Genomic DNA, 20,223 nt, shown 5'->3' on the forward strand with positions numbered 1-20,223 from the left:
TCTATTGTCATCTGTAGAACAGAAAAAATATGCGAAGCAAGTACCAGTAGTACAATTTCTCAACATGAAAGGTGCTTTCGTCATCATTTACCATCAAGCCATCGAAGACACGGATTTGACAATTGAAGTAGGAGTGTCTATAAAATGATGGATCCAAAGCTACTTTACAAGAAGGTCCTCCTTTGTACCTACTGTATGTGGATGGTCCTACAACCAACCACTTCCTGTGCTGTGGCATTCCCCAAGGTTGTGTTCTAAACCATATTATTTTCGACTTCACCCTTCCAGGCTGAGGTCGAAATTCTAGGTCGAAGTCTGGGTAAATTCTAACGGAAACAGTCATTGACTCAATCCACGCTGATAATATCAGCAGGTGGGCATCAGCAGTACCCGCCTGCAGATTCATGCAATGCTACAGAAAGCAGCAACAGAGGCGTTTCGCTATCATCGAAACACAGGGCCTAACCACCTCGACAAAAAGCATGCATTGTCGGTTTTATTGAAAAGTGGTCACTGGTTATCCAGTATTCCTCCATGGGCAGCCTATCTCCTGCAAAAGAAATTATCTGTTTTTTTAATGTCATTGTTCGCCAGTCCTCTCCAGGACCCCTCAAGTTGCCCGCTTCAAAAAGAAGCTCACATCTGTTTTGCAAGCCTTTAACTTCACCACCGGCAATACATGGGGAACATGAATGGGATCTATGCTGCATTACGATGTGCGCATTACAACCTGGATTACGTCGGTTGCCAGCACTATAGACATCATAATGTAAAATAACTGCCCAGCTTTACACCTTGCTTCATTGGACAGATGTAACGAGCACTTTTTAACACTTTCTTACGCTATAGGTCTCCTGTTGCATCGACAACATTAAAGTCAAATGTTCGAGCACTTCACAGTGTGCAAGCACAGAGCACTGCGCATTGGCCTCGGTTGGCCGCGGAGTGCCTCAGCAGCATCAAAACTTGCAATGCCCTGAATTCATCCAACCACAACCTACATTACGACTGACACGCTGATGGCGTACATTCCCAACATTTGACGGATTCGATCAAAGCATCTTGTTTGCCTGTCTGAACAACGAGCACAGCTATCATTCACCAAATAGTACTGTTCTCCTATCTGTTGTTTGTACTGTCGCCGAGCCTGTTATCACATTGCATGCGTGATTAGAAGAGTGGTGCACATTCTTGTACTTACGTGAGCACAAGCGATTGCACTCGAAGGTTCCATTGAGTCATGCACAAAAGGTGTACGCTTCTCAACCACAAATTAGATTTCGACTAATGACAAGTGTGCTCAGGGGTGTTTATGTGCAAAGGTTTTCTTGTTTTTCTGGGCGCAGGTGCCCCCGGTAAGAAGCTAGCTTCGTGACCTGGTCGTTGGTCAGCGTCGCGACAACGTGGCAGTACAAATTAAAAATATTATGCTGACGCATTTGTGCCTGTTTGCGCGTAATCCTATTTGTTTGTGTGTTGAAATTTCAAACACACAAATCAAGTAGTTTTACGGAAGCAGAAAGCAGGTTCTAGTTTTTGTTTCTTTTCGTACGAATGTGCCCTCCCGCACTCCCAAGTACGGAAAGATACGGGAAAGTTTATATGTGCTGTAAGTTTCAAGATCACATGTAGCGCAACAATAAACACAAAATTGCAAGAAATTTTTCTTCTAGACGCAGCGCAGGTTTTATCCTACCAAATAAAAGAATATTACACATACAAATTTGTTTGATAGCGAGAGCACTCAAAGTCTGCTCTACCTTTGTTGAAAATGAGTCTGCGGTGTAAGGCAGTAAGCGCCCTGCCAAACTATTACTCAGTTTTATTATTCAATGAAAAGAAACTTAGGCTATTTCTGTATTTATTTCCTCAAATGCAGCAGGTTCAGAGTAACTCGATATACAATTGATTGCTTATTAGTTCATTCCAATTTCTTCAATATGGCTTTAGAAGTGCAATTACCAAGAACGCACACCTGCAAAAGAAGCAAAATGTCACAATATGTGAATTTGAACAAAAACGCTCTATATATTTCACCAGCATGTGAATCATAAGCGTTGATAAACATTGCATATGACAGAACACACAAAGTTCCACGCAAGGCATAAATGGGGCTAGTGCTATAGAATAAAAAACACGGTCTCTTCGTATTCTTCAGTATATGATAGACATTTCTAGGCAACCCAGTATTCTTCGAGCTGCTACTTGCACTAAATAAACGGCAACGAAACATGGGCGAGACATAAGCATGGTTTCTGCTGGGTCTTTTCTGCACCTTGTCACAAGAACAGTTCCTGGGTAAGAATTATATTTGTGCCAAAATACGCGTACTCGCCAAGAATAAAAGAAAAATAACGAACAGACGTTTCCGGCCCCGTACGGGTCCCTTAATCACAATGAAGATGTAAGCATGGGCGCGCGGCTATTTATAGGTGAGATAGCGTAGCGTTCAGGTTACATTATATTTAGGTTTTTCAATGAAAGCGCGCAGCGGCGCACACAGTCGTTTTAATTCTGCATGATGCACATGCGGGAAAGACCTGATCGATGTGATTTTAAATAACCATTTACACTTATCACAACACTGCAAATTGATTACTTACGCAGGTAAAATTCTAGAAAGTAAAATATACTGGACGCTCTTTGACGCAGGTCTGTAACACATGCAAGACATTATACATTAGCAAATTCATTGCTAGACAAGGCAACAAGTTTCACGCACAAGCCCTACTCATTTTGTGAATTTCTTAGACTTTGCCAGTGAACTGCTGTTTCCTCCTTAACTACGATGTCGATGGAGTCTCGCGCGCGTCCACCGGACTCGGCAGTGCCCGTGGCGGCTGCCTCCAGGAAGCGCAAAGGCACAAAGAACGACACTAACAGTGACGACACCATGCAGTACTATGTCAGCAGTGAAGAGTCTTCTGACGACACCTTGGAGGTGGTGCGGAGTCGTAAAGCAAAGCGAATGTTTTTCAGTGATCATCGAATTCGAGTGAGTCCACCGTGAGATCTTCGCGGAATACTTAGGTGCTCACCACCCTGTTCGCTTCACTGCTCGCCACTGAAAAGCACAGACGCCTCAACAGGCAAGCCGTATCATCCCATCTAGAGGCGCTGGTTCCGAATGAAATAAACGACATCAGAGTGAGCACCCGTGACAACCTGCTAGCGTTTGACGTAGAACAGGTGGCTGCGTTGGGTTCTTTGCGCAATGTCACGGAACTTGACGGGATAAAAGTCCCTCCTCATATTCCGCTGGGCAAAAAATTCCGTACTGGCGTAATTTACGATGTTGACGAGACCATTGTCGACTACAATCTGTCAATCTTAATGAAGCCGGCTACAGGAAACACCATCGTCACAAACACGTTTCGTCTCGGCACATCACAGTGTGCTAAGATCATATTTAAGGGCGAATCCTTCCCATCGCATGAAAAAGTGGGCCACTTCCGACAAGCAGCTCACCCCTTTTACCAAGACTGCTGCATTGCGGGAAGTGCATGAAGCTTGGCCATGTGAGTAGCGTGTGCACTAACACTACCATCTGTTCTCATTGCACTGGGCCCCACACCACTAACACGTGCGAGGCCAGTGTGCTGGAGTGCGCAAAATGCAGCGCGCCTCACGATTCATCTTTGAAGAAATGTCCTTTGATTCGAAAGGAAATGGCAATATTGAAGGAAATGGTTAGAGACCACTCGTCTCACCGAGAAGCAGCAACATCCATTTAGCGACGACGATCACGCCACCGACGTCGATCAAGAGCCTGCAGAGCCTCTGCAGAACGTCATTCACGCACATTACCACACACGCTTCCGCCCATGCCAAACGCACTCAGCTGAAAGGACAAAGGTGCATCGAACAGCACGGCTGCTGATGCTTGGCCGGCCCGCCCGAGGCTACATGCCCCTACTGAGCGAAATTAGGCTTCTACAGCAAGAGACACTTCGTCTGTTCCTGATAAATTCACGGACCAAGATCAACAAATTGCCATGATCAGCTCTCTGGTGATTGCTATTCGTGTTCTTCTGGACAAGCTACAGGCATCAACAACTCGAAATGTGTTGCAAGTGCTAGATGCCATCAATCCGGGTCTAGCTAGCATTCAGCAATCTAGTGCTTGCGAACTCCTACAGCAGAACCATGGCTCATCGAAAACAGCGATCGTTGCAGGATGATGTGAGAAGTGCCTCCATATTCTAATGGAATGCGGAAGGCCTGACGTCACGTATTTCAGAATTTTGACAGTTCTTGTTTGGAAAGAACGAAAGAAAGTGGAGCGGTGGCGTAGAGGTAGAGCATCCGCCTCGCGTGCAAGATGACCCTGGTTCGAATCCCGCTTCCGCGCAATTTTTCACCGGATAAAAAAAAATATCCGCGTGTTGATAAAATTGCCTAAACAGGCCTAGAGGGCGGCCTGATCCCGGTGACCAGAACTGGTAACGCACTCCCTCACCAGAGCAGGATCGGCCACCATGGTGCAGCACTTGGCCACAATCACCTATATGAATACAACAATGAAACCCCGGCCCTCTCAGTCCCCAGAAGCTGCGAAGCAAATGACCACGGTGGCCGTCAGAACTGTCACGCCGCAGAGGGTGCTAAGAATCCCTGGATCTGGACAGGCCGCCATTGGAATCTGAACCTGGTAACGTTTAACGCTAGAACGTTATCTAATGAGGCGAGTCTAGCAGTGCTAAAGGATGAATTAGAGGGCAGTAAATGGGATACTATAGGGCTCAGTGAAGTTAGGAGGACAAATTAAGCAGATACAGTGCTAAAAAGCGGGCACGTCCTATGCTACCGGGTATTAGCGGATAGACGAGTACTAGGAGTCGGTTTCCTTATTAATAATAATATAGCTGTTAACATACTGGAATTATATAGCATTAGCGAGGGGTGGCAGGTCTTGTTGTGGAACATAATAAGAGGTACAAATTGAAGGTCGTACAGGTGTACGCCCCCCACATCAAGTCATGATGACTAGGAAGTCAAAAAAAGCCTGAATGACGTGACTAGAAATAAAGTAGACTTTATACTTTGCGCTAACTCTGGCATCATACAATATGTGGGCGTGCTCGGCAAGGTGCGTTGCAGTGACCATAGGATGGTAAGAACCAGAATTAGCCTAAAATTGAGAAGGGAACGGAAGATACTGGTACATAAGAAGCCGATCTCTGAAATAGCTGTAAGAGGGAAAATCGAGGAATTCCGGATATAAGCTACAGAACTGGCATTCGGCTTCAACTAAGGAAGAGGGCCTTAGTGTTGAAACAATGAACGACAATCTTATGGGTATTATTAAAGAGGGTGCAATAGAAGTTGGTGGTAACTCCTTTATACAGGATACCAGTAAGCTACCGCCGGAGACGAAAGATCTGACCAAGAAACGGCAATGTATCAAAGCCTTTATCCCTACAGCTAGAGTAGAACTGGCAAAACTTTGAAAGTTAATCAACAAACGTAAGTGAGCTGACATAAGGAACTATAATATGAATAGAATTTAACATGCCCTCAGGAACGGAGGAAGGCTAAAAGCAGTGAAGAAAAAACTAGGAATAGGCAAGAATAAGATGTGCTATTCACAGCGCGTTTACAGAAGGTATTCAGAGACCTGGATTGGGAAGAATTTGGGATAAGAGTTAATGGAGAATACCTTAGTAACTTGCGATTCGCTGATGATATCGCCTTGCTTAGTAACTCAGGGGAACAATTGCAATGCATGCTCACTGACCTGGACAGGCAAAGCAGAAGGGTGGGTCTAAAAATTAAACTGCAGAAAGCTAAAGTAATGTTTAACAGTCTCGGGAAGAAAACAGCAGTTTACGATACGTAGCGAGGCACTGGAAGTGGTAATGAAATGCACCTACTTAGGGCAGGTAGTGACCGCGGATCCGGATCATGAGACCGAAATATATTCAGAAAAATAAGAATGGGCTGGGGTGCGTTTGGCAGGCATTTTCATATCATGAACAGCAGGTTGCCATTATTCCTGAAGAGAAAAGCATATAACAGCCCTCTCTTACCAGTACTCACGTACGGGGCAGAGACCTGGAGGCTTACGAAAAGAGTTCTACTTAAATTGAGGACGACGCAACAAGCTACGGAAAGAAGAATGATGGGTGTACCGTTAAAGAGGGATAAGAAGAGAGCAGATTAGGTGAGGAAAGAAACGCCAGTTAATGACATCTTAGTTGAAATCAAGAAAAAGAAACGGGCATGGGCAGGACATGTAATGAGGAGGGAAAATAACCGATGGTCAATGAAGGTTAAGGACTGGATTCCAAGGGAAGCGAAACGTAGCAGGGGGTGGCAGAAAGGTGCGCGAATGATATTAAGAAGGTTGAAGGGGCGACATGACCACAATTTGTACATCACCGGGGTTGTTGGAGAAGTAACGGAGAGGCCTTTGCCCTGCAGTGAGCTTAACCAGGATGATTATGATGATGATGATGATCTTTGGAAACCGCTTTTCTATACTGGTCATCTGTGAATGGAACTTATCAGGCTCCCTAAATATACTGTAGAAGGATCGAGATTTGGGCGAGTTGGTACTGGTTCAACATCTTGAAGGGGCAGCGCAATAATACGAAGACATAAGGCAGGAACATGCTGTCTTGTGTGTTCCTGCCTTCTGTCTCCGTCTTATTGCGCTGCCACTTCAATATGTTCAGGCACCATGAGCCTATCCGGATATGAACCTCTTTTCAAATGCGTGTGCACGTGGGAGTAAGGTTCTGGTTTACATTCGTAAGGAGCTTACGTATTTTTCCCAACCCGTAGCGCAACGCAACGATAACCAATACTTCTGTGTTCCTGTGAAATGAAGAGGCTGTCGTTTACTCTTATTGGCGTGTACCTTTCCCCAACAAGTCAGTTCGAGAGCAAAAGTCTAGAAGATATTAAGGCTGCTACTCCCGGTCCTTGGATAATAACAGGGGATTTCAAAACTCACCACCATATATGGGGAAGCTCCAGGATAAATTCGAGGGGCAGGTCACTAATAGCCTTTGCATGAGGCCACAACCTGTGTCTTCCAAATGACGGAAGCCCAACATTTATGCGAGGAACAACGTAGAGCAGCTGCCTTGATTGGGCTTTGGTGTCACAATGCCTGACTTCGTACGTGCAGTGGTTCACTGATATTGCAACCTACGGAAGTGATCATATTCTATGCTATGTGAGAATCTATGGACGAGACGCAGCATTACCGCTTGTATCTCGTCAAATTGACTGATCAGTCTTTCAAGATCATGTAGAAGACACATGCAAGAAACATATCGCACTCAGAATAGATGACATAATTGCAGACGCAATGTAAGATTGTACGCGCTGCTTCACAAGTATATAAAAGCGTACACAGAATCACATCGAATTGGAAAGGCTTCGTGCACTACGTTGCCGAGCTGAAAGGAGGTACAGGCGCGCGAAGTCAATTCTTGTCCTCAGATGAGCTCGGCACAAGCAAAAGAAGATAAAATGCCGAGTGGAGAAGCTAGCGGATCAAAGATAGAAATCCTTTTGCGAGTCAGTGGACCCCCACAAGTCATTGTCTCGTGTGTGGCGTACCCTACGGCGTCCTTGCTCAAGTCACCAGCAAAGACGCCCTATTAAAGCTCTTGCTCTCTATCAAAAGCGCCGTGAGACAGACGTTGCAGAGGAATGTTTTGTGAATGTTGTCTTAGCCCCTGAAATGGCTTTAGGCAACATCGCCAGTCCACGAGGTACAAGTATGGAAGCTCCATTCTCTATGGAAGAGTTAGAAGCTGCTATGGCGCTATGTAGGTGTTCGGCTTCACCAGGGCCCAATGGCATAACATATACTGCTTTGCGCTCCCTAGGTCGAGAAGCATGAAGATAACTCCTCAGCCTTTTCAATAGTTTATGGCAAGATGGCGTCGTACCACAGGAATGGAAACGTAGCCGCCTGGTACCACTTCTAAAAGCAGGAAAGTCGCTGCTCGAATTGGCATTGTATCGGTCTATAGCTCTTTCCATCTGTGCCGGGAAGCTCATGGACCGTATGATCGTCATGCGTCTCGAATGGTATCTTGAACACCACAATATCTACCGCTAGATTACCAGCACAAAATTTACGAGGTCGTTCATCAATTGATGGTGTCATCAATCTAGTATGATCTGTAGAACAGCAAAAATCTGGGAAGCGGTTATCAGTAGAATTCTTCATTGACGTGAGATGTGCTTATGACAACGCTTCCCATTAACCCATTCTAGGCGCACTTTTGACAATTTAACTAGGAGGGAGAGTCTATCGATGGATAAGAAACTACTAGACACAAAGGTCCTTGTTCGTAGGTACTGAAGATGATCGGACTGCCGACTACTACACATGTCGAGGCGTTCCCCAAGCGATGTTCTAAGCCCTATTCTTTTCAACCTCGCGCTTCATGGGCGAATCCCTACCGGAAACAGTGAGTGTCCCCACCTACGCCGAGGACATCTCCATCTGGACATCAGCGGTCACTCGCCTGCAGGTTCGCGCAAGGCTACAGAAAGCAGCAGCACAGGCATCTATCTTCACACACAAGGCCTTACCCTCTCAACAGAAAAATGTACAGTAGTCGCTTTTACGCGGAAAGCGATGACTCGTTATGCAGTATTCATCAATGGCCAACCTATCTCCTACAAAAGAAATAAACGGTTTTTGGGCGTCATTGTTGACCGGGACCTATTTTGGAGCCTTCAGGTTGCCCACTTGATGAAGCTCACAACTATTATTTAAGTCTTCAAGTTCATCGCCAGCAAAACATGGGGTTTGTGAGTGGGCTCCATGATACAGTTATATCGAGCACTTTTTATCGGATTCCTACGCTATAGTTCCCCCGTGCCTGCTAAAAGATGCAAGTCAAATCTTCGAGAACTACAGAGCGTGCAAGCACAGGCACTACGTGTTTCCGAGGCCTTCCGCGGAGCGCCTCAACAGCACGAACCCACATAATGGCTCAAGACCATCCGACCACGACTTACATTAGCACTGACACGCTTAGTGCCCATGTTCGTCGTGTATCATGGATGCAGTAGCTCTCTTGCCTGGCTGCCTGCCAGGACAACGACCACAGGCATCCTCCTCCAACGAGGTGAGCATCCATCGTACCTCCTTACTATCGGGCTTCACACCGTCAGCATGTTCAAGCTCAGCTTTCTGGTGTTTAAAACAACCTCAATTGCGTCTTACGGTTCCACGCCTAAGAAAGACTAACCTGGCTACTTTGTTCTTGAAGGAAGCAGCCCTGGATTGTTTTCACACTTTCTACTTTAACCGAGTCCACATATATATGAATGGCTCTTCCACTCAGACCAGCTCCACCCGTGCAGTGGTTATACCATCACGATCAATGAGCATCCGGTACAATATTTCTCCCTGGACTACATCCACCGATTCGGAGCATGTTGCCCCCCGAGGTGACGTTGATTACATTAAGAACCAAACGGCTAATCGGTGGGCGATAATCTGCTAATAGAAGGCGGCCTTACCATGACTTCTGTCAACTCTTCGTCGCGGGTCCTGTGAACAACTCGCGTCGGAGATACGAGAAATGTGCCATCATATGACCGCGAAAGGACACGACGTCGAGTCTCAGTGGCTGCCTGGCCATTGCAGTATCTCCGGCAACGACATCGCTAACGATGCTGCTAGGAAAGCACACGAAGGAGCAACCCCTGTTTCTGTAGCTTAATCATGGTCTGACGCAGCCGAACACTTGAGCAAGCTAGCGCACCGCATGACATTGAAGAAGTGGCACGCACCTGAATTCACTCAACATCGGCTGCATTAACTCGGCCCATCTATGCAACTGCGGCTGTTACCAGGACTTCCACGTAATGAGGAAACTATGCTGTGCCGCTTACGCTTGGGTGTCGCATTCACCAATGCATATACTTTTTTTATTGGAATGGCTGATGGCGCTGAGTGCAATACTTGCGGTGTTGAGGAAACTATAGAACATCTACTGTGCTGCTGCCAGTCTTTTGAAAATGAAAGGCATGACCTCTGCGCATCTCTCAATTAGTCAGATAGAAGGCCATTCACCTCGAACAAGATCTTGGGACCGTGACCTCACATATCGCAGCTACAAATAGCCACTAAAGCGCTGATGTGGTATGTGAAAGCTACAGGATTGAGTTAGTGTCTGTGAGCTGGACTGAGTGACCGAATGATATCCCCAGTGGACTTTCTCTTCTTTTATTCTTCCCGTCCTCTTTTTCCTTTCCCCAGTGTAGGGTAGCCAACCGGGCTGAGTCCTGATTAACCTCCCTACCTTTCATTTATCATTTGCTCTCTCTCTTGTTCTTTACCTGGAGCAATTCGTTAGTGGTACGTCTTATTTTATATTGTTGTTATGTCGAAGAATGTGTTTTTAAAGGTAAACTGGTTATGTCTCACTGATTCGTCCATGAGCGCCGAAAAAGCACTTAAGGAAAGCCTACTTACATACACATCTGCGTAGAGCGCTACAGTTTACATTCACAGTCGTAGTGCTACGCACAATAGGAGCAATGTCACGCTCTTGACATATATATATATATATATATATATATATATATATATATATATATATATATATATATATATATATATATATATATATATATATATATATATATATATGTATATCTATATATATAAAGAGAGAGAGAGAGAGAGTACAATGTCGTCCGTTACAGCGTGAGTCTCCGCATGGAATCAACAGCTACAAGATCTAAAATAATGCCTATGCTACTTATTGCAATGTGTCTTCATTAACCTTCAACGTTCAAAGAATACAATGCACAACATGCAGTCAAATCATATATCCATAGTATCGGGTCGCTCAGCATTTCTTGAGTTCGTTGCGTGTTCATTGGCTTCCAGCTTTTACTTTGATTCAGTTAGCGTTGAGGAAAGCTTTGCGTTGATCTTTCGTTAGGAAAAGGGATGTGATTTTTATATCACAAGTTATTGTGCTCGAGTGCAATTCCTTATATTAGGGTGCTGTAGTAAAGTCGCTTGGTATCCTTACACTGTCCGTACAGTGGATTACTGTTGAGTGATTTTATTAACGTCTGACGTATCTTTACTTTGATCTGAACAAGTGTGTTTTATGCTGCGGTGCATTGGTCACGTTGGCCTTTTGTAATGGCCCTATTTATTGCACACAGGTATATAACGACGTTAGGAGGTTACCGAAAAATAACAAAAATAAGAAAAGATAAGAAGCTCCTTAAGATACGGCGCCCCGAACTCCAAAGTCAGGCACTCGATTTAGCTCGCATGCGAAAACCTGATAACGCATCTAACGAGGTTTTTGGTGACTGCTCCCGACAAAGCCAACCCGCCATCTTATATTACTTCCGCATCAGCTATAGCATTTCGCGCGTTTGTGAACTTGCTACCGCCAAGCTGTTCCACTTGTTCACCAGTGAGGACGAACTTAGGGACTGAATGTGCGACGATGACGGCAGCAGCAGCAGTTTATTTTATCATGGAAGCTGTTTTCAGTGCTATCAGAGGCATGGCACCACACCAATTGCTTCTGCTCCGCAATATACGAACTGCAGTAATTAACTGCTGGCCGCAGGAGGAGGGAGAGTTTCATGATTTGAAGTATCAGATTTATGCGGCAAACCAAAGAGTTTGCAAACAACGATTATGCTATTATGAACCAGTGCTACTCAGAAGAGGTCGGGCAGCCATTTTCCCCGTTTGTGTAAAATATAACGCGAAGTTGATGCCAAACCACCCGCCAACTAAGCCTTGAGAGGGTGAAAGTGCAAAGAGGGTTAAAAAAACCAGCTTGCCGGAAGTCAACGCTGGCACGAGCATCCGTGCACCACTTCCTAGGATGGAGCCCTTACGGCGCACTCCCTCATCACGCACCGGAAGCCACTTTCAGGCCTTATGGTTATTTAGACGAATTAGGTCTGGAGGGCTATCGATTAGAGCACTTGCGTAATGCCATTTGGTTGATATTTGCATCGGGGTAATGGGAACGACATCACAAAGTGCAATTCGAATATGGCATCACCGATAACTATTTAGGTTGAGACCATGATTATGGGCCTTTGTATTGATAAATGGACAGAAACTCACGCAACATTCATTAGTCTATATTGAGTAGAGGGTTTGACGACTGGTGTTGAGTAATGAAGTGAATGAGCACCGTTACGCAACTTGCGCTACCATGAAATACGCGGATTGTCCTTCCCGTAGGCTAGCATATTCGCGTTCGCAAAAAGAAAACGGTTATACATAAAGTGATTGGAAAATGAACTAAAGCTACAAAAGCTAGGTTGCGTAAATATGTATAAGAAACACAATCGACAAGAGCATTTTCGAGTGTTACAATGTGCCTTGGGACTGTGCAGATAGCGGCGACCTAACGATCTGGAGCTTTGCCAGAATACAGGGTGCTCGCAGACACACGAGAAGATCTGAGTAATGAATAACAAGAACTTTAATTACATCGTTGCGGAGAGGACAGCTCTACGAGCTTGGCGACGGAAACTGATACACAAGCAGTTGCCTATGCTGAAGGCTTAAGTCCTTTGGCCCAATATATAGGGCCTTCGGAATGCCGTCGCTCAGAAGTAGAAAGTGAATGCTCTCAACGCTTGCGGCCGCCTCCCTGAACAAGGCAATGAGTTCAAGGGATTTTCCAGTCGCCACTCGCCCAGGCGAAAAAATGGCACTGGCGCTCAGACACGCACTCGTAGACAGTGCCAGCGTTTTCGGCCCCGAGGAGGGAATGCGTACGCGAAGCTTAGACTTTTCACTCGAGGAAGGGAGACAGCGCTGACGAGCCCACATAGACATCAGGTTGTCGCGCGCGATTTAACGAAGTTTATCAAATATATTAACAAATCTTAACGCATTTTTGTAGTGGTGGCATCCGAGGCGTTTCTCAACGGTTCCGGGCTGCTGAGCGGTTGTGAAACGTCCGGGAATTTTGGTTTGGCAGCATCCCACAAATTGTTCATCCCACAGCGCAGTCGTTACAGACTACCCACCAGGAGAAGACAATACCCATGGGAAGTGCACAGCTTCCGCTACTTCGAGAGTGCGTGCACTGGTAATCGCACCGGCACGTGGTTGCCCCAGAGCTTGTGACCAGAAAGTGGTCGGCGAACTACTTCCGATAGGTGCCTCGTTCCACGTCAAAATGGCCGCTCAAAGCATTGTGAGGTCAAACCGCAGCCTCCAGTACAGGGCACTGGCATCATTTAGAACCACGCCAAAATCTTAACCGCTCAGCAGGGAAACGCGAGACATTCAATTACAAAGGGCCACTAGGCTTACTTTCATACTAATATGTCACGCTACCTTACCAAAATAAAGCGGAAGCACTGAAATCCTGTTCGTGAATTTTTCCTACAACAAAACAATTTCTTACGGAAGATTGCAGAACAAAAGCAAAAGTTTGAAAGACAAAGACGGGAAACGAAAACAACTAAATGTTCATTAGAAATTTATTATTGCGTTAAGGGGTTTGTTGAGCCATGCGCTTTTCCATTGAGACACTCCTTTTCGCACGATTCTCGAAATAATTTTTCTGCTAGACAAGGCTCCAGTGTTGAGGGCAACGTCCAACATCATGATCGAACTCAAACATTCAAGATTACCTGACAATTCGCGAACACCTAATACAAGGCGCGAGCACTCTTTCTCGGTGGCTCTGTACGCTTTCTCCTGACTGTTCCATTTCACTTATTACTTGACAAGAGGGTGCTCCTGCTTTCCACCTTCGATCTGGCTCTAGCAACTGCCGTGCAGCACTCACGGGCGTCTCCCTGGTCTATGTAATCACTTTAATCGCGTGATCTGGGGAATGGCTCACACTGGTTTTCTCTCTCCAGGGCGTAAATTGCTCATTCACTTTTTTGTTTACGGAAAATTATGTTTCCTGGTTTCATCAGAAACCACGGATTTTTAATGTCAAGCCTGGTAGGAGTAGGTGATTTATCCCTGGATCACGGAGCTCAACGTGACACGTTCCTTCTGTACAGCCGTAGTGGATATTGGCTCTGTGCTCAGCATTGGACCTTGCGTTATCTGACGATTCCTGCGGCATGACATCTCTGTGGTAGGACCGAACAACTTAAACTCAAACTTTCAAGGTTGCCCCAGATGAAAATACTCCAGATCTCACCATCACCGACCACACGACCCAACAATGCCTGGATCACACTGGAAGCCTGCACGCCGACAGAGCATCTCTATGATTCGTGCACTATCAAGCACTTATCCCACCGACTGCAGATAAGAGGGAACTTGTCGACCTCGAGCACTCAGCCATCGTGAAATATCACAGAGGCCGTCGCTCCCGATATCCACCGCTCCATCGCTTCCAAAGACGAAGGATGCTGCTGCCTGGCGTAGGCTCCAGACAGGCACTTACACTACTCTACCCATATTACATCACATGCACCCCACAGCTAACAGCGATGAATACCGTTGGTGAGGGCCACACCATCCGTATACCACACTACGTGGGAGTTCACGCTACACAAAATAGAACACGACACGGACCCCGTGAGGGTGAAATGGGAGGTACTACTGTCAAGCTCGGCGCTCGATGACTAGCTCAAGCTTATCAAGAAAATTGAGAAGATGGCAGCAGTCAGCGAATCCCTGGACAAGAGCCCGACCATTAGCGATTAATCTGACTATTCTTTCAATAACCTTTATCTATCCCATTCTAGGAGGATACCTGTGCTTCATTAAAGCCTTCGTGTTTGTAAACCTACCACTGGGTGGCCCTTGAGCCATCGAAGGGATGCCTACTAGCCTTACTGACACTTCCGCTTAATAAGCTGGCATGCCTTCACAGTCACTTATGTCGCATATCCCCACAAGATGCTATGTCTCGCAGAAACAACCAGTTTGCCTTGAACCTGCTTCCTGGTAGCATAGACTTCAGTGCGACACGTGCAACATGCAGCCTGGCGATACGGCTGAGGCACGAGCAGCTCATCGGACTCTGTTCTTTTTCTGTAGTGCAACGCCTCTCTCGAAAGCCTACATTATTTCCTGCTGCATCTTTGCGCACATCACCCAAGATGTTTGGTAAGGTAGGATCGTCGTTTTCCTTGGGGCACAAGGCGGAACTGCTAACCTCTAGTGTCATTCCGCTTCCTGATGGGGGCGTCACATGAATGCCGTGTTCAGTTACCTATCAAAATAGTTTAAAATGATCTCACGAGCGTTTGCTGCAATTGTGTCGCACCATGTTCGCACCTCTTTGTGATTGCGAGGGCGTGTGGTTCCATCTCGCGCTGTGAATTATCTACACCGTGGTCTATCGCAGAAGTGCTGCAGATCTCGAAATGCAGCACGTCTGATGAAACGCCTGAGTTTTGTAGACACTAGAACTTCCGTACTCGCGGCATTGTCATTCCGCTGTAACGTGGGCCTGCTTTCAATCTCAGGGGCCTCAGCGCTGTACGCATTTGAATGGCGCTCGCTGTTTGAAACCACCGTTTGCCGAACTACCGCCTTTGCAGCGTGCTCATTCCTGATTCGTCTATTCAGCTTTGACGAGGACGCTCTTGCGATTTCAGAACACAGCGCCTCTTACGTGTGCTTACCGCTTGGAACTGTTCGTTATGGAACTACGGTTGATTTTGCAGCCAGTTCATTTGTTTCTAACACGGATGCTTTCACAACCTTCGAGTGCGGTGCGTCTGGCTCATGCTCGGCGCTTGCAACCACCGTCACACGTACGGCTTCTGCGGAGAAGGTCATTACGCTTCAATGCGTGGGCGCTATCGATCTTATCGCGCGGCGCTTCTCATTAAGCTGCATCGCTTAAACCGTCGTCTCCTAACCTAATGGCGTTTCAGCAAGCTCACAAGTGTTTGACGGAGCAGTACTCGCGAATTTACATGGTTTCATCCACGCACGATCACCGCGCTTTTCTTTGCAGCGCAACTCCTGTCTCAGTTAATCAATCCCTTTGTCGAGTCCTTCTATTTGCTCACGTATTCCTTTTTCCCTGAGTCTCTCGCTTAGAATCACCCTCACAAAGTATTTGTTCCTGATATAATTAGGTTCACATTCTAAAATGATTATGCGAATAGCGGAAGCCGTCTTATCTTCCACTGCATCTACAACAAGCTCCCGACACAAATAACTCCAGCAGTCCAACCTTTCGCAACCTTCCCAATTAGAAGGTGCATTTCTTTGGGCGTTGCTTGTATCTTTCTACAGCACAGGGTGCCTTGTTGTTCAAACGCGCTGCTCGAAATATTTCTAGTTTGTCATAGCAGCATCATGTCACGTGTGTATTCGCGCTCTCTTCATTTTTTCGTTTTCTTGCCTCTGAAGTTCGCGCTCTTCTCTTTCATGCGCACGTTTTTCTTTTTTTGTTCATCAGCAGGCTGGCGCTCTTCTGCCTGCCTTCTTGGTCTCTCCCGAATCGTCTCAAGGCATTCCGCAAGCTCGACATCAGATGCTCCCCACGCTAGAATAGGTTCGACCAACGCTGTTTCTTTTAGTGCAGTCGCGAGCTCCGGCAGCTCTGGTTCAAGCAAATGCTTCCATTTCATGACTGATGTATTTGCAGCTTTTTTTACTGGACAGACAATTGACTTGACGCTCCCACAAACAAGGTGACATTGACTTGACAGCTTTTACCTGCTTTTTACCTATACTGTAAAACAAGTGGTAAAATTCAGTGGAGAAAGAATCGCTTTCACCAAACCTTGCAGCCAGGAATTCGGCGTAGACAATCGGGCCGCAGTTATGCATCTCATGAGAACAACCAATCGATGTGGGAACGCAATGCTCGCACCTGTTGCTACAAACTGGCACTACTTGCCAGGCACGTGCATCTGACTACTTTGCAGTGGCTCACGAGTTCATGCCAAAACACGAGACGAAGTAACATAGTGAGGGACAAAACTATTCAATACGTCGTTATGGAGGGGCCAGTTCTACAAGCTCCGTGACGTTATCGAATGTGCTGAAGGCAGAAGTCCGTCGACGAGGGCGTCCTTTATAGAGTCCTGAAAACGCCCTCGCCCAGATGAAGTAGAGAGCGAACACCCTCCACGTTAGCGGCAGTCAGTTCAACGGATTTTCCCACCGCCACTCGCGGAGTAGAGGTAAGGGCACTGACGCTCACTGACTCACGCACACACAGACACCGCCGGTCTCTTCCACTGCGAGGAGGACGAGAAGGAGAGAATGCGTACATGAAGCTTAACCGTCTCCTCAGTCATGGCTGACACACTGGCGGTGTCTACGCAGACATCAGCGCATCGCGCGAGCACTGGGGGAAATGGAAGAAAGCGTTAAGGAAAGCTTACGTTTTTTTCGACATTGCGGTCTCCTAGGCCTTCTTTATACATACGGCGGCTTACGAAAAGTTAATTTACTGGCGCAAACATATTTTCCTACGTGATAGCTCAACTTCTGGGCTCCCGCATTGCAATTAATTTATTCGGACGCTGGTGGTGAAGGTCATTTCTCTCTGTTTTTCTCCTTTATCTAAATCACAATATACAGACCCGTGAACGCAGAACACCGTACATTAGAATAACGCGGAAAAAACAATGACCATGCTTCCCTACCTTTCCTTTGTCACATTTTACGCCGTCGACTGCACCAATCAGCATGTTGTCCCAATTTTTGCTTATATAGCACTTAACGATGCACCCTTTCAGCGAGTAATGCTGCGAAAAAGAAATGTGCCGAAATCACCTTTCATCCTCTGTAGCAGTATCACAAATAAGTTTAAACAAATGCGCACTCCTGCTAAAGCCACTTTAAGACAGAAAAGACCGGTTTACTACGTACTATAGCACCGACAGGTTAACACTAAGTTAAATTCATGATCCGCATATTGCATAAAGACTGGTTTCGAAAAGATTCCGACCGAGGCTTGAGATCGTGGGGAGTTTACAGCAACATTCAAGAGGCTCACTCTGCCGTAGGGCCAATATCTTTTTTATAGTCTTAGTATACCATACGTAGCTCACACGGTACAAACTGTATATTTCATATTTGTATCTTATACACAATCTCGCCTTCTAAAGACTTTGGGAGGGGGAGGCTGTTTTGACGGCAGAACCATACTGTCCGCGGCCGGGTTCCTGGTGACGTACATTGTCGCCAGCATGCCGGCACTAAAAACAAAATCTTTGGACAGAATACTCGTATTGTTTTGCTTCGTGTGTACATGTAACTCATTGCACACAGTGCATGAGTAAAATGCAGCTTCAAATTATACCCCGGATTTTGTGTGCGCATTACGTCCGCACGTTTATTTGGGTGTACCACTATTACCACACAGCACTGCATTGGTTTTCTTCGTTGAAGTTGAAATTTCGTGAAAGCGATCTGTGTCATTGGGCGTCACGTGTGCCAGGCGCTCGGGCATTTGTGGCACCACTGACCACGGAAGTATGAGGAGAATAGCTCTATTTCCAAATGCCTACATCATTCATCGCTTTTCCAGGAAGATAGAATGGTAACTTACCCTGTCTACCTTAACGTAACTACTGTAGAGCCCGTAAATTTTTTCGCAATATGTTTGACGACTTGACACGGCACCAGGGAGTTTGGAAGACAATATCCAGGTTTTTAGGCTGTTCTTCACAAGAAGACACTGGTGTTCCGGGCGGCTGTGAAGGCAATAATTTTGGTTTAGTAACGTAAATCAGAAACGCAATAAGTTATTGAAATGCAAGAATTCTTACTTGTACATATTCATAATTTCCCTCTGGCAGCACTTAGAAAACCTGTACATGTTCGGCTTTACAAACTTATAACTCATCATGTAGCCAAGATCCCAAGGACAGTCTTTTGACCCAATATGTCCGGGAGGCCATTGTTCAGCATCGTCCCCGTCGTGGGCACAGCCAAGACTGAAAGTAAGGAAGTGAAAATTAGAACACTGGCAACTTGTACTGCAATAGGCATATGCCGAAAAAAGGAACACATATTCGAAGTTTAAAAAAAAGAAACAACTCAGTGCCCTTTACCTCTATGAAGACGGATTACCAGCAAAGTTGTGTATGTGGGCCCCTTACTGGGGTACTGCAACTCCACCGCGTGTTGGCCCGCATTTCACTATATTCGGGATCGGGTCAGGTATGGGGAGTGCTTAACGCATTGCTCACCTCTGCCGGGGGTCGGCCCGGCATTGTACTACCTCTGGGATTTTTTTCTACGCGCGGACACGATAGTGGGGAAACCAGCCCTTAACATTTTCGCTGTAACTGCGAAATAGATTTCCCTCAGGACTTTCTTTTTACTTTATAAGTAGCTTTGGTTTCTTGCTTCACAGCCTACAGCTTGTATAAATATATATTTCTGTAGACGTTATATTTTAACGTCAACTGCAGATTCCCCTCTGCCCAGATTGAAGAGTAGAAAAAAAAGCAGATAATGTTTTAAATATCGGCATCAGCTATTTGAGGTGGAACTCAAGGTAAGATGGAGAACACGTGATTCGTTTGGCGCGCAACTTCGGGGAACGCGACAAATATTTCAAATTTATTGGTGGCGCTTCGGTATGCAGGAAAGGTTACGAGACTAAAAACTGCTATTAGAGTAGATTTGTAGTAAAACTGTCAATGGTTATTTAGGTGCAAGTAGAGATTTTGAGAAACGTAGGTTAGTTACACTTTACTCTCAGAAAAAACTTGCACACGATGCACGATGGTTATGGTTTCTTTCTCTAAAGCAATGGTCACAGGTGCTGGGTATTAGAAAACATGAGCATGTTCTAGTGCTGGAAATGAAGATCCCAGTTAGCAGAATTCTACAAACAAGCCTTTTGTGCTTGTTGTGCGTTGTACTTCCTTGTTTGTTGTGGTGGATACAAAACCGGTTTCGTAGTTGAGCTCTGGGAGCGGCAAATACTGGGATCCATACTGGGCCAGCATAGCACAGCGCATACCGTCGTAATGCCGCGCAATTGCGTACAGGACAGTGAAAGCGTATTGATTTACAACCGGGAGTGCGTCAAGAACAATGGCACATTACACCGGTTGCACCATGTTGACCATGAGCTTCGAGCTGGAAAACCATGCTTCTGGAGGTGGCAGAAACGGTGGAAGTAGCGAGATGAGCAGATGAGAGTCCCTCGGCGTAAAGCACGTTTTCTCGGGTGACCACATTAGTAAGAGGCTATGGCGGTTTCATAACTTAAGTTTCATAGCTTAAGTCTGCTAGTCATTTTGGGGTCTTATTTACGCCTGTAAACTGGTCACTTT

At 46.0% G+C, this 20,223-nt stretch overlaps 1 protein-coding gene across 1 annotated transcript in view; it reads right to left on the minus strand.

Moving 5' to 3' along the window:
* Window positions 1-1,785: 1,785 nt before the first annotated feature.
* LOC139057580 (venom metalloproteinase BumaMPs1-like) overlaps window positions 1,786-20,223 on the minus strand; it is a 134,765-nt gene continuing 116,327 nt past the window's right edge. The window contains exons 11-14 of the mRNA XM_070536066.1: window positions 18,703-18,870; window positions 18,483-18,627; window positions 17,575-17,676; window positions 1,786-1,975 (exon numbers count right to left, since the gene is read on the minus strand). Of these exons, the coding sequence (XP_070392167.1) occupies window positions 1,922-1,975; window positions 17,575-17,676; window positions 18,483-18,627; window positions 18,703-18,870 (469 nt within the window). The 3' untranslated portion in view covers window positions 1,786-1,921. The remainder of the gene's footprint in view (window positions 1,976-17,574; window positions 17,677-18,482; window positions 18,628-18,702; window positions 18,871-20,223) is intronic.

The sequence above is a fragment of the Dermacentor albipictus genome, chromosome 3 (assembly GCF_038994185.2).
Source record: "Dermacentor albipictus isolate Rhodes 1998 colony chromosome 3, USDA_Dalb.pri_finalv2, whole genome shotgun sequence".
Taxonomy (NCBI): domain Eukaryota; kingdom Metazoa; phylum Arthropoda; class Arachnida; order Ixodida; family Ixodidae; genus Dermacentor; species Dermacentor albipictus.